We start from the raw sequence: 17,341 nt of genomic DNA on the forward strand, positions 1-17,341 counted from the left end.
TTAGAATCAGTGGCAATTTTGTTTTCATAGCTAGCTTTGGAGGATCTTATAAGGGATGTCAGCTTCTTACTGAGGCTGACCAGAGAGCTCCTCTACTCATGGGATTTTACTCTCTTTTGAAACAGTTTCTTCCTTCTGTTGTAGAGTTTGTTTATGTCAGGGGACCACCAGATTGGCTTCCTTTTTTTGGAGGATAGCATCTTGGTTTTGTTTGGGATAGCACGATCCATGCACTCATGTAAGTGCGTATAGAGTACATTTGTGTAGGATTTAGCAGTTGTAACTGTATTGTCCATCTGCATGGGTGTCATGAAATTCGCCACTTCTGTCTTAAGAAGTATGAAGTTAGCTTTGAAGAAATTTTTTACCATGGTTTCCTTAATGGTGGGTGGAGGAGGGATGTGGATATCAAGGGTGATTAGCTTATGGTCGGATCTGACCAACGAGGTTAGATGGCCGAAAAATGTCATATGAATTATAGCCTGGTAATACAGGGGTGCTCTCTAGAGCCTTGAACCAGGTCTCAGTCACTGCACAGACTGTTTTCTATTTTAAGGAGCGATTTCAGTGAGTGCATTTTGAGATTTAGACTTCTAGCATTGAGTAGCATTATCCTCAGTTTTTGCTTGACTGTTCCTGTTACAGTGGTGAATTTGTCATTTGAACCTTGTCTAAAAAAGGCACTATAGGGGTGGCAGGACCCTTAGCCAGTATCCATGATCCCAGGGGTGACAGATGCAGGCCATCTCTGGCAAAACATCATGGTCTGTCGACCATGTCGTCCCAGGCAGACAGATACTGGATCCCCTTAGAATGACACCAGAAGCTTAGCCAATTGTTGAAGTCAATCATTTTGTCCTTGTACTGCGGTATCATTCTGGGTTATGGCAGGATGCTACTCAGGGCTAGGGTCATACCTACCTGGGCTACAAGATTGGACAGCTCTTCTGTGTCTCTTTTCTTGTATTCCAGGGAGGCACGTTTCAGGTCATTCACACCAACATGGACAATGACAGAGTCATATTTGTACTTGTTGTGGAGTGACCTGAGTGCATGGGTTATGTGGCAGATCCTGGTACCCAACAGGCAGCTGACAGTAACCTTCTTCTTATTTAGCTGGTGAGTGGGACATCAGTGTGCCTGACTATAGAGTCACCTATAACTAGTGTGTTGGGTATGTTGTTTTGCCCTATGGGCTGTGTTTATTGGCACACTGAATCTGTGGGCTATGTGTCATTTGGGTTAAGTTGGGGTCTGGAGGTTGCTTGTCGTTCTGCTTTGGAGGTCTCTGTTGCTTGAGCAGATTATTATTGAGAGCCTCCGTGGATGTTTTTGTGTTTCTATGTGTGGATTTTGGTGATGTAGGTTTAGTGGGACTATGTGATGAGTGTGGTGTGGTGCAAGTGTTTACCTTCTCCTCTTGACTGTCAAGTTCAGTCTTGGTTGGAGAGAGCTTTACCTCCAGTTTGGCTAGATGAGTGCATCTCTCATATGTTGTGGTGTTGGGTGGTAGGAAGAGAGGGTTGTCTGTGTACATGAGGCAATTGCTACATTGCCCCAAGATGCCCAGATTCATCAGATAGACAGGAAAGAATACTGGGAGCTGACCCTTGGACATGCCTGAATAAAAAAATACTTTCCTCTAGACAAGTGAGGAAAGAGAGTATAAGAGCTGTTTTTCTTTAAGCAAGTGAGGAAAGTAAGTAAAGACTCCTGGGGTTTCCTGGATGAAATTTACAAATCTAGGATTGATTTCTCCAAATGCACCCTGGTTATGGTGAATATTGTTGTTCTATACACTAACATACCCCACTGAGAAGGACTTAAAGTCTTGGAGTTTTTTCTTCTTAAGTACGCAGGGTTCACGAAGAGTAGAGTTAACACTCCAACAACAGCAGTTTTGAAAAACAATCTTTTTATTTTAATAAAAAGACACACCAACAGGTCAAACGTGTAGCAATGGGGTCTAAAACGGCCCCGGCTTTCGCTAACCTGGTGTTAAGCACATGGGAGTTGGAGACTCCCATTTTTCTTCCCGGCTTCACCTGTATTCACCTCTATAGGCATACTATTGAGACATTTTTTTTGTATGGGAAGAGTCTAAAACTGATCTGGACATTTTTACTGATGTTCTTTCCAACTGCATTTCCTATGTGGACTTTGTAGGTTCTGGCTGCGGATCAGAAGTCTCTTTCTAAGACATCACTTTATCAGTGAATAAAAATTCTGACACACTCAGTTCCAACGTGTTTAGAAAAAAACATCTACAGAAACAACTTCTTAGACTTTAATAGTCAACATCCTTTTTTTGTTAAGAAAAATGTCAGGGACAGTTTATCATACTTTTGAGAATTATCAGTGATGAAGAAATCTTTCGTGCAGAATGTGAGTTTCTGTCTCAAATGTTCTTCAACAGACATTACCCACAACAGCTTGTACAAGACATTTACAGTGAAATGGCCTCAGAAAGACTAAGAAAGCAAAAAGGTGGAAAATAACTGAGTAAAAAATCACAAATCACCTAGAATATACTCAGTTAGGCACACGGGTCACCAAGAAAATCCAAAAATCTACCAGACTGCAGGAGTAATATAAAATGAGTCCTTTAATAATCCAACACACCAACAGATTTCTCCTGTTAAACTTTCTGGGACCTATACTCAAAATTGGGACGTTTAGGTAGAAAAGCTGAATAAGCTTTCCCACTTTGATAATCTATCTTATCCCTCTGCAACTTATTCATTTTCCTCTTTTTGTTTTTTTTCTGTCTTTTCCACATCTTTAAACATATTACAATATTTTACCCTAGAATCTTGAACAGAATGCAATACATCTGCTTCCTATCTGGAATTAAGTTCTACAATTTCCTTATGCAAAGTTTCCATGACCAAAAGATTGTTTTTAACAATAACATGTAAAACAGCAAGACCACATTCATTAAAAATTTCCACTAAGTCATTAAAGAAAGCTGTCCCTTCAACCACATTGTTAGAGAATTTAGTAAGTCTTAAGCCCTTAGGGACATACTTTCTCTCCAAACACTGCTCCAAAAACCAGTTGTTCAAAGTCAACAACTTGTATTTAATCAGTTTTTCTTTTAAAGAATAAACAGTACCTTGATATGTAAGTCGTTCCTGTTGGGGGGTTTGTGTAGTGGATAAAGAAACACCCCATGTTAACCAGTTATTGAAATCAAAATTGGCCACCAAAACATCCAATCCATGGATCAAATTCCTTGCTTCAGGACCATAAACAGTTGTTCCATTGTCCCCAAGCCCTTCAGAATTAACCAGAGGAGCATTATCCTGGTCTCCACTCAATAATCCATCGACCATGCCACTTCCAGAAGCCTGGAAAGCCAGAAAAGAGGGAAATGATGTCACTTCCCTTCTAACAGCTTGTCCGCAAGGAATAGAATCCTCTGGAGTACCAGAAAAGCTGTCCTCCTGTGAAAACAAGGCAATCAACTTGGTAAGCTCTCCCAAAAGAGAGCACTCACTTCCCCTTTGCGAGCTGTTTCCTCGACCACCAGATCTAGCCATATCCACCAATAAAACACCAAAAAAGCAAAAAGGTGGAAAATAACTGAGTAAAAAATCACAAATCACCAAGAATATACTCAGTTAGGCACACTGGTCACCAAGAAAATCCAAAAATCCACCAAGCTGCAGGAGTAATATAAAATGAGTCCTTTAGTAATCCAACACACCAACAGATTTCTCTTGTTAAACTGTTCTGGGACCTATACTCAAAATTGGGATGTTTAGGTAGAAAAGCTGAATAAGCTTTCCCACTTTGATAATCTTTCTTATCCCTCTGCAACTTATTAATTTTCCTCCTTTTGTTTTTTTCTGTCATCTTTTCCACGTCTTTAAAGATATTACAATAATTTACCCTAGAATCTTGAACAGAATGCAGTACATCTGCTTCCAATCTGGAATTAAGTTCTACAATTTCCTTATGCAAAGTTTCCATGACCAAAAGATTGTTATATATATATATATATATATATTTATATATATATGGATTAACTTTATAACCTCGAAATGCTGAAATATCGAATTTCAGTATCTCAAGACTATAAAACCGAATCCACAAAACACCGACAAACAAAAACCGCGAAACCACATAACTGAAAACACCACACACACTACACTAAACATACAACACAACACCCACATCACAACATAAACAAAAAAAACACACATACGCAACTCACACACACATAAGCAGGGGGGCAAGACCCCCTGCACCCCCCATGTGGGGGTCTGCACCCCCCACACCCCCCTACTTATATATACTAACTCCAAGATCGCACAAACACAACACAAAAGCTCACTCACACACGCACATTCTCCAATCCCTCACACACACTCTAACTCCCACTCAAAACCCTTACAAAACACTCACTTACCTGACATAACACCTACATCCACACACGGCACCGCGCACAACCAAAACACAAACCCGGACATTACGTAGTGCAACTTCATAGCCGCGAATTCGACATATATTCGACATGTGAAATTCGTGATTATGAACGTTCGCTATTTCAAACATTCAACTTTATAGCTTCGAGATACTGAAATTCGACATTTCAGTATTTTGATGTTATAAAGTGAACCCATATATATATATATATATATATATATATATATATATATATATATATATATATATATATATATATAGAGAGAGAGATATAGATATATCTAGATATACATAAATATATATATGTGTGTGTGTGTGTGTGTGTGTGTGTGTGTGTGTGTGTGTGTGTGTAATCAAGTAAACATGCTGTATACTCGTTTCTAGTTGGCAGACACCAGTTTTTGCACAATCCTAAATAGGATAAACAGGTGTCAGAAACTACCGACAGAATGAATAAGTATACCTCATTTCTTGATATAAAAAAAATGTACTGCATAAACCAATTCAAATTGTTGCTTAAAAGCATTATGAATCAAACAGGTAAAAATACTGGGAATATCACAACTATACTGCAAATTTTTTTGTTAATATTGTTGAAAACCAGTTTCACTCCTTGTTGATTTTGACCATTTTTGCCACTTTGTGGCCTGGAGTTTAATATGTATTAGTTGAGGAATGTGGGATCTTCCCCCAACATGGGAGGTGTGGGGGGCAGGGAACTTGTTCTCTGAAAATTTTTTTTTATATCACTGAACAAGGTTTTCATTGATTTTGACTGAATATACCTTACTAAATTTATATTTAGTCAGTGAGTTGACATGACTCCAAAATATCAGTCATTTAACATTTTTTTTTCTGTTTGTAATAATTGAAGACCTTTCTTACTAGCAATAAGTTACTGTGCATGTAGCTGTCTAACACTAGTCCTGTACTAAGATAAAAAGCAATGAATCCAGAACAAAACCAAGCAGCACATCAGGCCAGATCGAGAAATCCAGTTATTGGAAGACAGTCGCAAACAGCAAAAACTGGTTTTGTTAATAAAAAGTCAGCTTCATCGTGTTATCTGCAAAAATATTTCATGCCTTCTAAATTAAATAGCTTCTAGGCTATGCCTGTGACTCCTCATACTAGATACTGCAGAGGCGGACATAAGCACTGGACACATAGGGAAGACTTTCATAACTCTTTTTGAATGCCAGGACTCAAGACTATATAAAGGAACATCAACATTTGGTTTTAAACATGGCTTACATATTAGTGATATACAAAAAAAAATTGAATAAAGGTTTGTTTCAGTCCCTCGTGCTTTACTACGGCATTTTAATTTGCGCTTGAATTAAAATATTTTTGTGGACTTTCTAAACTTAAAAGTTATGGCTTAAAAATAAACCATCTCACATTATGAAACCTTTGGTACAGTTTGTCTCATGAATCTACTTTAACACCCTCCTACCATCCCATTCATCATGCATTTGAAACTACTGTAATGAATGAACTACATACAAAATTGGTGTCTTTATTCAGACTACAAAGCTATAATAATAACAAATTACAAAGGTCTGCTATTTAACAATTGAGGGACAACAAATAATGGATTACTATTCATTCAGACAAAGGATGGATAGTGATGGTTTTGCATGAAAATATGAATAATCAGGTTCAGGAAGCATTACAGCAATTATCTGATATTAATTACTATTTCAAGTTAAGCTATGACTCCACACCCTGCTTCTAACTAGAGATTTAAGCACTTTTGCCTTATTAGGTAATGTTATTTCTAAGGCACTAAGCCAAAGACAGTGCATTGCAAAAGTATGCATTTAGATAATCGGGTCTATATTATCATATCGCACGCTCAGAAGAGCGAACGACAGATAATCAACCCCATGTAAGCGAAAGCTTACAACGTTGAAACTTCAGAACAGTGATTATTTTCCAATGGAAAACAATCGCTGTTCAGGAAAAAAAAAAAACAGTAAAACATTACTTAATGTAGGGGGGCTGTGCCCCCCACACCCCCTGTGCTTAAATATACCAACTCCAAGATCGCACTACAGTGACGAAAAGGCAAAGTAGCAAAAGCGGCCAAATGAATTATTTTCCAGGGGAAGAATTTGCTGAAATGCCACTTTGCTATTTTGCCTTTTCGTGCTTTACTGTTGGACAAAGACGAATTCGACAACCTGCGTCTGCGCCGGCATAATAGGGAAACAGATAATGCTCAAGGGAGTTCAGTGATTTCTGGTACTGGCTTTTTGAATGAAACCCTTTCATATTTTTTGGAACTTTGTTGGAAACCACTTCTGGTTTGAGTTACATCTAGAATAAAGGACACCACTCAGTTTTTACAAATGATGTCTGACCTTCAGATATATTATGTATATTGGATGTACAATCTTTACATACTAACTCTGCATATGAACTAGGATTACAAGGTCTGAGATATACTAGCTTGCCTCAGTAGACGTTTATGCCTTTGAGGTCAACAACTTTATGATACAATTTACAGAACTGGTGCTTAGTGAAAAAACATGTTTACTATTATGTAGAGTTAAATGAGACATCAGTAGGGGTATCCTTTACCCTGATCTATGCTGATATATTTATGTGAGATACTTTGGACACATTTATATTTATAGCAGTGGTAACAATCTTTTCCTTGATAATATTCTTATATCAACCATGCTAGATATAAAGTACATTTCACCTCATGTGTTGAACTGTTCACTATTAACTTTTTAAACATTGCTGTATATGACCTCTGTCAGTGGTACTATACTGGATTCTTTAAAGCATAAATAATTTTCTAAAAACATCCTTATTATTGGCATTTTATTATCATCTTCTGTATATGACCACAAACAATATTCCTAAATCCTAGTTTGTGTGTATGCCGTATATGTTCTTCAGACCAGGATTATCAGTGTTATCAAGGGTATCTTTATATTGTATATTTCATCAGACGGGATATATTGAATTGTTGGAAAAGTTAAAACTAAGGTAGATTTGATGCCTAAAACCAGAGTGGAATATGAACAGCAAGAATGCTGCATCAATACACCCACATTTATAACAACATATGGAAGTGATATAAAGAAAGTCAAGTCAGTGGCGCAGTCTTTTTGGCACATATTACATAAATGCTATCTCAGCTCAGTGCTGCCTGAGACATATAATATTAGATATTGTAGGAGTAAAGACTCAGGCCAAATACAAGGGTCACATAGAAATTCAACACAAACTATGTCTACATCTAATACACTAAAGGAATGTTTTTTTTCATGTGGCTAATGTAATTTTGTTTACATATAGTACTCAAACAAATAGTTTTACTACCTATAACACCAATAAATGTTTTGAAATATGGGTTCTTATAACTTGTGAAACTGACTGGGTTATTTATCTTGAAAGCTACATACGTGGAATGTTTTGTATTTGTCAGACATCATTAACTCTCAACTATTCATTATGGAACATCACAGTGATACTAGGTGCAGGAAGTTGAGAGATGTATTATATAAACACACATCACTGCATGTACCTATTTACATTTACTGGAATTGATAAATGCTTTGAAAAATAAGACAACACAAATTTTATACATGAGAGATTGAAACACAAAGAATGTTTGTGGATGGTAAAATCAGGAGGATTGTTTGTTAACTGATTAAACAATGAATTCTAGTTTTAATAATTCATTTTACATGGTTTATAATTTGTTTTAGGGCCCCTTCCTTCATTTGGAGTGCTATCCCAGTGCCACACATCCATCACTGAGTTTGTTTGTTTGTCTTTTCGGCTTTTCCCGTTTAGGGGTCGCCACAGCGGAACTCCGGTCCGCTAATGATTGGCAGTCGATTTTTATGGTGCAGAGTTGCCAGCCCGACGACCAACCTTCAGCAAAGGCACGTCCATTCAAGCATGTCTTTTGGAGGCCAGTCGACTGTGGGGAGGACATGCAGACTCCACACAGAAGGAACTCCAGCCGAGAATCGAACAGGAGAACCTATTGCTGTGAGGCAAGAATGCTACTGCTGTACCACCGTGGCTTATAGTCTGCATGTTATTCCAGTTTAACCCAGCCTATCACTGATTTTTGCTGGGGCCAGCAAAGATCCTAAGGATGTCCTAGGTGTCAGTATTGTCATTCCCTCATCCAGGTGGCATTTCATATTACTTACCCATTTCCCCTCACCCCTTTCAGTGCTAGTGGTAACATGCAAGGGGCAGACATGCAAGGAGGACATTGCAGGGTATCACCTCACCTTCACAGCAGCTCAGCCATGTTCACTCTGCATCCTCATTGGACTATGCTCCCTTACCATGTGAAATCCACAGCCTCAATGAGGAATCGATGGAGGAGAGTCCCACATCACTGCCATCTTCTCTAGGGTGGGAATGCTCATCCGTCCCTGCTACTCCATCAGTCACATGGGCCACTGATCAAACCTAGGTCACTTGGGCCATAGTCAGGGCTTTATCTCTTAATACCACTGGAATGGTTAGGGTTTGTGATTTATTTATTTTGAGCTGGTTTCTTTTGAACTGTTTAAAGAAATATATAAATGCATAATTTTTAATGTTAGTCATTTCTTCTTCTTCTTCTTTCAGCTTTTCCCGGTTAGGGGTCGCCACAGTGGATCACATGTCTGCTCATGATTGGCAGTGAAGTTTTATGGTGTCGAGTTGTCAGCCCGGCACCCAACCTTCCACAGAAGGCACACATACGCACTCACACCTAGGGCCAATTTAGAGTGTCCAATCCAACTACAGCATGTCTTTGAGATGTGGGAGGAAACCGGAGCACCCGGAGGCAACCCATGCAACCACAGGGAGGACATGCAGACTCCGCACAGAAGGCACCCCAGCCGAGGATCAAACCAGGGAACCTCTTGTTGTGAGGTGATAGCGCTAACAGCTACGCCACGTGGCCGCCCTTTTAATTTTAGTCATTTATCAAGTATATATTAATATTTTTGTGTGGAATTTACAATATTGCAGTGATGCACATGGGTATTTAGTATTCATTTTTCTTCTGATTATATTTTTACCACGGGTACTCACTAGATATTGTTACAGCATTTTGGAGGTATACATATGTACATGCATACATGCACTTCTATAATTTATTTCATTCAAACAAAATAATTTCATTTTTGTAACGGTATCATTTTTGAGGGCTGTAATTATGGACGATGTTTTCAATGAAATGTGCTTATTCAACCTGGCAATCACTGTTCAATATTTATTTATTTATTTGCTGTCATTCATTTTTGAAATCACACAACTTACTTTTTTAAGCATATGCATATCCCATAAGTTATTTAAGTTGGAAAGCATAGAGTGTCATTTACAATATAGTGAAGAATGGCATTTTGTTGATGAACCCAGTCTTTTCATGTTTGGGACTATCTTTAAATAGATAGTAGATTTTTCCTTCTGATCCAATGTGCTCATTGGTTTGTTTTTGGAGTATGTTACAATTTATTAATGAGTGATGTGTAGTTTTTTTCATTTAGACTTTGTCTCTGATATAGCCCTTTTGCTATAATAAATGTTTATTTTTCCATTTTCCTTATCATTTTATTTTTTTCAGTTATGCATGCACTTCTTTGAATCCTAATAATATTATATTTATGCAACAGTTTGCTACAATCTGCAACATTATTTTGGAGAAACCCACGTGACTTTTAAATTGTTAGCAAATATCCAGTGACTTTATGGACAGGGTGGCAGTTGAACTAGTGGCCTATAATATCCTGGTAAACCCAATCCATACAACACATCCTTCATATGTTGGAAGAACTACACACCACCTCCAGGGTGATTTGCTTCCAAACTTTCCTCAGTTATCCATCACCATATGTGTCGTCATAGGAGCAGATATTCACTTGTGCTTGTTGGTATAATGGTCCAAACTGGCAGAACCTATTGACATTGCCAGCCTATGAACAATATTTGTATATACAAAAGATCCTTGCAGAAAATGCACTATATGAATATGATTTTTACAGATGCAGAAATCATTATGTACCTCAGATTATACACGGGAGCACTGTAACCTTCTTGTTCTAAGGTCTGCTTTCCCACTTGACAGAGACTAATCCTCCTTTGCTCCTTTGTATCGTTTCAATACATTCTCTCACACAGCAGACGTAGATCAGAGTCGCTGACTCACACAGTCCCTATTTTGCATCTATAGCTAACAAATTACAATAATTCAGCCTCAGAAGTTACTCTGGATTTAACCAAATATCCTTGTTTTCTTACGGCTTAAATTATTGCGCTTTGGCCCCCATTAGTGCCCTTTTCTTCACCCAAACTGCAACACATGTTTTTTATGTCTAGTCAAGGACTCCATCCAAAAGGCTGAACTTCAAGCCGCTGGCCACAAAGATCCAAGCTATCAGCATTTATTGTGCTTACTGTAGGTGTAATCCAAGTTCACCAAGTGGTAGTGCTTCCTTTTGACAAGGCAAGGCATTTATATGGCTTTTTATTTATTTTATTTTTATGTTTAAGAAAAGAGTAAGATCTAGATATCTGGCTGTCCATGTAAAGCAGAGTATATTTATGTATTGTTTAATCTTTAGTCTTTTGTAATGCATATGTGATATAGATGATGTACGAATATATCTCTGCGTGGACACATTGAAAGTGCTGGTATGTACTGAGTAAGATGACCTTTCAACTTTCTGTGATGCTCAAGGTAAGTTTTTCCCAAGTCACTTTCCTATAGGGGAAGACTGACATATCTTGGGAAGGACATCTGGTCTTGATTTGTTCATTTCTCCCTCCCACACTTCTCAACCTGTAGACACTGGAAATTGGAACCAAGACCCTTGAATGATAAGAACTTCCAGCTAAAAACCTGGATGTGTAATGAGCATAAAATATGAATACAAAATAGCACATAACTCTTCCCACTTCCAGTAGGAATGTGAGGTACTACTCAGAAATACAAGTTTTAAAAAGAGACTAACAACAATGATGGAAAATATCACTATATTTTCAAAAAGAAAGTGTAACATCTGTAGACTTTAATGAACTGTATCACAAAATATCACAGAATTCTATCACATAAGGTTATTTTTGTTTTACCAAAAGGGAGTGTAAGATGTGTGTTGTCCTGTTTCTTAAAAGTATAGTTGCCAGTAGTATGTTGGTCATGTATTGTTTTCTGTGTACTAGATATCTTCAAAAATCACATCTGATGAAGAGGATTCAGAAAATTGTGTGAAAGGGTAAATGAAGATACCCCAAATAAAAAAAAAAAAAAAACATGTGCGTGTCCACCACGCGCAATAAAAATGAAACTTCACATGATGTCAGAAAACTGCAGCACTATATGGTCAGCATAAATACAGATTATAATATATTTCTAGACCCCCACCAAATCTGAAACAGTATGTTGGAAAATCCATCATAGTTCTGTTATTGCTGTATCTACTGCTTTTCAGGGCTGGAATGTATGCTGGTCTAGTTATATGCAATGCAGTATCTGATTTCCCAGCTGCTATGGACCTTTATTTGTGGCATATCTATTAATAATTTGTGGTGCTAAAGGTCACACTAAAATCACTAAATACTATGGCATTGCATGATTTTTCAAAAAGTCTGTTTTAATTGTCTATTGCCAAGTTTCAAGCCCAATTTTAACAAAAGGCACATTGAAATGCAATGTCTTATGCTGCTATCATAGCTAGGAGTTTGGCAGAAGGGGAGTTTCCTTCTGGTCATAAACCGTTGAACCTCATACCAGTTCAGTATTAAATATTCTTCATGGAGGGCTACTCCTGCTTTAGATGGGATAGATGCGCTGATACATTTGCATGGGGCACTTCCACAGTAAATTTACAGTGGGTTTACCTACACCACAATTTGACATACCATTCAGTATTCACTATCATTTTGCCTATATTTCATGCACAGTTTTACAACTTCAGAAAAATCTAACAAAAAATGATCCCCGGCCAAATCATTAAGATCCATTATGCCAGTTGCATATTCCATTAATTTTTTTTTTAATTTCATGCGGCTTCGTGGCACCCTATTCATTGCAGACTAAAGTAGAATCTTGAAAACACAGGACAAACTTGGAAAATAACAAAGAAGTATGTACACGACCTGGGTATATTCCAAAAAAAAATTATTCACGAATAAGTGCTTTCGTACAGGATAGTACCTGTACTTTCTCAGACAAGACACTACTGAAAGTAAGACCTTATACACTCTCACAAAATGCAAATCTAATGAGCTCTATTACATGGTCAATTAAGCGTTAACTACTTTGATTAATTTGAATTTAAATTGATTAATTAAATGAATTAATTTGAAAATACACTAGAAGTGTATTAGAAAATTATATTATATTAGAAAACAGCAGCCAATAGCACCTGAAAAAATATGTTAAATAACACTTATAAGACTGAAAGATGAATGAGTATTAATAAATTAGATAAAAAATTGGATACAAATGACAACAAATGAAAATAACAGAGACAAAAGATGAAAAGTGTAATGACAGACAAAGGACTGAATTGTCATAACAATACATATGTACAAAATCCTGTTCAGAAGTGAATAAATATGTTAAAAGCATTCCTATAAATCATTAAGATGTTAAAATTAATTGATTTAGATATAAACATATTGTAAACTATGAAAAATGGATGAATACATAAAGTGAACAATCTTAGAGTCTGAAAAAATACCATGGGAAATTAAACCTTTGTGTTATAAGGCTCCTCAATTTAAGTATGCATGCTATGGAGCACATTTCATTAATTCCTGGATATCTAAATGCATCACATCTTAGCTGTCACAACAATTCACATTTCTCCAATCTCAGAGAGGTGGGACCACCTCTAATATTTGGGTCAGCTGTATCAATAACCCTGAATTCAAAGACGTGTTCTGGTGAATTGATAATGTGTTTAGCCAATGCATCCTCTATCCTTTTATTCCTGACAGCATAAAGGTGTTCGTACATTCTGTCTCTTAGTCTTCTGTCAGATTTTCCTGTATAAAAGACAGGACACATTTTGCACTGGGCCAGATATATAATGCAGTTATATCTACCCTTGCATGAAAATCTCATATTCTTGATTTCAAAAGAGAGTCCTGTGCTCACAAGCTGTCAGTAGGGGCAGTTTTCACATTTGAACATTCCTTTAATCCTAGTATTGTCCACTCTCTTCTGCTCCAGCATGGCTTTCAGATTAATACGTCTCTTAAATATAATTCTAGGTTTAGCACCCCTTTGGAGAGGCTTCCTCATTGCTGTCAGTTTGCCTTCATATGTTGCAGTGGTATAAGCACAGTGTATTTTGTAAAAGAGGGGACATCTGAGCTGTACCATTGTATAATGTGAGGGAATGGATCTATGGGCTCCATGATGATAATTTTTTTTTATCCCTCTTTCTAATGCATGTAAAGGACTTGAACATTATCAGCTACTAGGTTGCTGATAAACTTTGGGTCGTGTCACAGGTGATGTTGACATACCTTTGCTCTGCTCTAGGTGATGTACCTTGGCTGATCACTTACAATGCTGTTACCTTACAGAATACACAGGCTGTTGTGATATGAATCCTGCCTCCCACCTACACCCCATTCTGATGAGCATTCCATGTATGACATGGTATATGATATACTGATATATAGATTTTAATGTGAGAAACAATAAGCACGCATTGATTAATGTTCAATTTTGTTTGCAAATGGTAAGTTGCATCCATTAGTACTGCAGTTGCAATTTCTTTATTGTGCATCTTGTATACAGTGAAGAGGGCAGTTATGAGTCCAAATGTGAAATTTTTTTGTGGAAAAATATATTTCAGAAAAAAAGCTTGTACAGTTTTGCAGTATATTGTTAGCCTATCCAAATATGCTGTTTGAGAATTAAATGCATTTATAAAATTGCATGTAAAGACAATTATAAATTGCATTTGTGGAAAATACTAACGTTCATAAATGCTGAATAAACTTTTGGAGTTCATCATTTTAGTGGTTTATTTGTATGTCATATGGGATGTATTCTAAATGTCACCAATTAAATTATTAGTATTCATGTTTTCTTGTGTTGCTAGTTTGGATTGTATAGATGAAAAACAAATACCTTAAAGAATATATACAGACAAAGTGTTTCCTTTGAATGTGTTAGTGATTGTGTACCTCACCATACACATAAACTTTTGGCTATGTTTTCACTATTTGTCATGTGTGAAGCACAGCAGTATAACCTCATGAAAAGTGTTAATACCAGATGCACCTAACACTATACACCAGCTGTCTCTTGAATCAGACATACATAGTAATGCATTTCACTGCCTGTAAAATACAGATTTTAGAAACACAATGTTATGGTCAAACATAAATAGATTGTTAGAATTTGCTTGATGTTAGCTTTTGCACTGAGCTTAGTTTCACAATGCGAAAGCGTCTGCATGTCCATAAAGCAAGTAAGCATATCAACAGGCTATCCTTTGTCAAAACTCATAGTAAATGAAAACACAAATAGATTCAACTAGTTCACTTATATAGCACTATTTTTTTCCTAACTAGGATTTGGAAACATTTCTCCTAAAACAGAAGGTGGTCGCCTGTTTTGCATTTTCTATGCCCTCGTAGGAATCCCTCTCTTTGGTATGCTTCTAGCAGGTGTTGGAGATCAGCTAGGGTCTACATTGAGAAAAGGAATAGGAAAAATTGAAGACATCTTCCTTGTAAGTTATTACTTGTTGCTGTTTTCAGAAGTAAGGTAAAGCACATTTATTGTACTGTATGCAGCTGTAACTTTATATATTAAATAATGATTTGTATATCATTCCATTTCACAAAATTCAAGCCTTTTTAATGCTACTGATTTGCTCTCCCAGCCAACATACTTCTTCCTTTGCTACAAATGAAAAACTGCTTAGCTCTTTGTTCCTGCACAAGTGCATACCTCCTTAAGCTTAACATAAAATGACTTTTATAAATGGTCCAGAAACATAAATTTCATTATAAGTAAAGCAAGTCTGTCTTAGGAAGCAAATTTAATTACACAATCTACTGCAATTGATCACAGTGTTCTATTTGGATGCATAGCATGTATTTCCGAGCATCTATTGTTAACTGTTTCTCTTCTTGGTGTGTTCCTTTGTCACCTACTTCAAGTTCTGCTGTTTATTTTGTGTAATAAACCTTCTGCTTGTACTACATCTTACAGAGTAATATCAGTTTCATATAATTTTGTTCACCAAATGTTTCCACTGATTGTACTGGATAAATTCAGTGGCATATGCCATTGTCCGATCCTTTTCCCTTCAGTGTAATGCCTTCCTGTCACTGATACTGAGATGTTATTTTCTTCATTTTGCACTCTACATTTTAACAGTAAACCATTTAATATTCTGCCTGTAACTTTTGTTTTCCACATTTATGCATTATGTGGTAAGGTGAAACATTAGCGCAACTTAATTTTCCATGTGTACATTAGAAGTTTTGTACAGAATACTGTCTGTTGTAGAAGGACTGGTCATTAACATTCAAGAACGAGCATGCTGATTGGTCAGTCCAACCACTGTGCCCTTTGTAAATGGAGCATATACCAATGGAAAAAAGTCTGGTCACCTGAACTTTTTTCCATTACTATAAGCTATAACTTTTTAAGTTTTCTTTACAATAAAAAATAAATAAACAAATAAAATTAGAAATCTGGACAGTACTGAGGTACGAGAGAGACAGCACAGAGAAAATATTAGGAAAATCACGTACATTATTCAAAACCAAATGGAATGTACCTGATTTTCCTTGTATTTTCTCCATCTTGTCTCTGTTGTACCTCTAAAGCATCCGAATTTCAGCCTTATTCCTTATTTAAAAAAAAAAAAAAAAAAAAGAAAGGGAGCACTGAGATCTTCCTTTCATCGTTGCTTCCTTTCCAAAGCACTGATGTACTGTGTAAGCATGGCAATGTAAGTCCCATATGCATGCACAGTACATAAAAAAAAGGCAGCAGGATATCCAGCAAAAGTGGAAGAACACCATGGAGCTGTCATACGTGGACTTATTTAAGAAAGTAAGTAACTTTTTTTGTTAAATTATATCATTGTATAATAGCAATAACTGACTCTCTGGTGTGGCATACTATAGCAATAACCCACGCCTGGGTGTAGGTAATGCTGGATTTACCCATGATTGGTGTGGTTTGGTCAGGAGGGCGAAGCCCGAGTGGCCAAACAAAGCCAACCATGGGTAAATCCAGCATTACCCACACCCAGGCATGAGTTATTGCTATTATACAATGACATTATTTAAGAAAAAAAATAATTACTTTTTTTAAATAATGGCATTGTATAATGCCTCCTTGCTGCCCTTCCGCAGCTGTCTGGTATTCTGCGGCAGTTCTGATGTACTGTGCTTGCGTATGCCTACGAGTTACATCAGAGCTGTGGGCAAAAGCAACGGAGAATGCAAGATATCCGTTGCTTTTTACAAACTGTTTCGCTATATTAAATGGGTTTAACATAGCGAGACAATTTAAAAAAGCAACGGAGAATCTCCTTTGTTTTTTTTAAAGCTGTCTCGCTATGTTAAACCCATTTAACATAGCGAGACAGTTTGGAAAAAAGCAACGGAGAAAGCAAGATCTCCGTTGCTTTTTACAAACTGACTTGCTATGTTAAAGGAGTTTGACATAGCGAGACAGCTTTAAAAAAAGCAGTGGAGAATCTCCATTGCTTTTTTTAAAGCTGTCTCACTATGTTAAACTCGTTTAACATAGCGAGACAATATGAGGCAACGGAGATCTTGCGTTCTCCGTTGCTTAAAAAAAGAGTTATAGTAATGGGAAAAGTCCGGGCGACCGGACCTTTTTTCCATTACTATAACTGATTTACAATGTGCACGCTGACCAATCAGC

At 37.0% G+C, this 17,341-nt stretch overlaps 1 protein-coding gene across 1 annotated transcript in view; it reads left to right on the forward strand.

The window, feature by feature from the left end:
- Positions 1 to 17,341, forward strand: part of KCNK4 (potassium two pore domain channel subfamily K member 4) — a 576,554-nt gene that overhangs the window by 484,309 nt on the left and 74,904 nt on the right. Inside the window, exon 4 of the mRNA XM_044075806.1 lies at positions 15,001 to 15,161. Within this exon, the coding sequence (XP_043931741.1) occupies positions 15,001 to 15,161 (161 nt within the window). The remainder of the gene's footprint in view (positions 1 to 15,000; positions 15,162 to 17,341) is intronic.

This window comes from Protopterus annectens, chromosome 6.part1 (assembly GCF_019279795.1).
Source record: "Protopterus annectens isolate FY-2018-M chromosome 6.part1, PAN1.0, whole genome shotgun sequence".
NCBI lineage: Eukaryota > Metazoa > Chordata > Ceratodontiformes > Protopteridae > Protopterus > Protopterus annectens.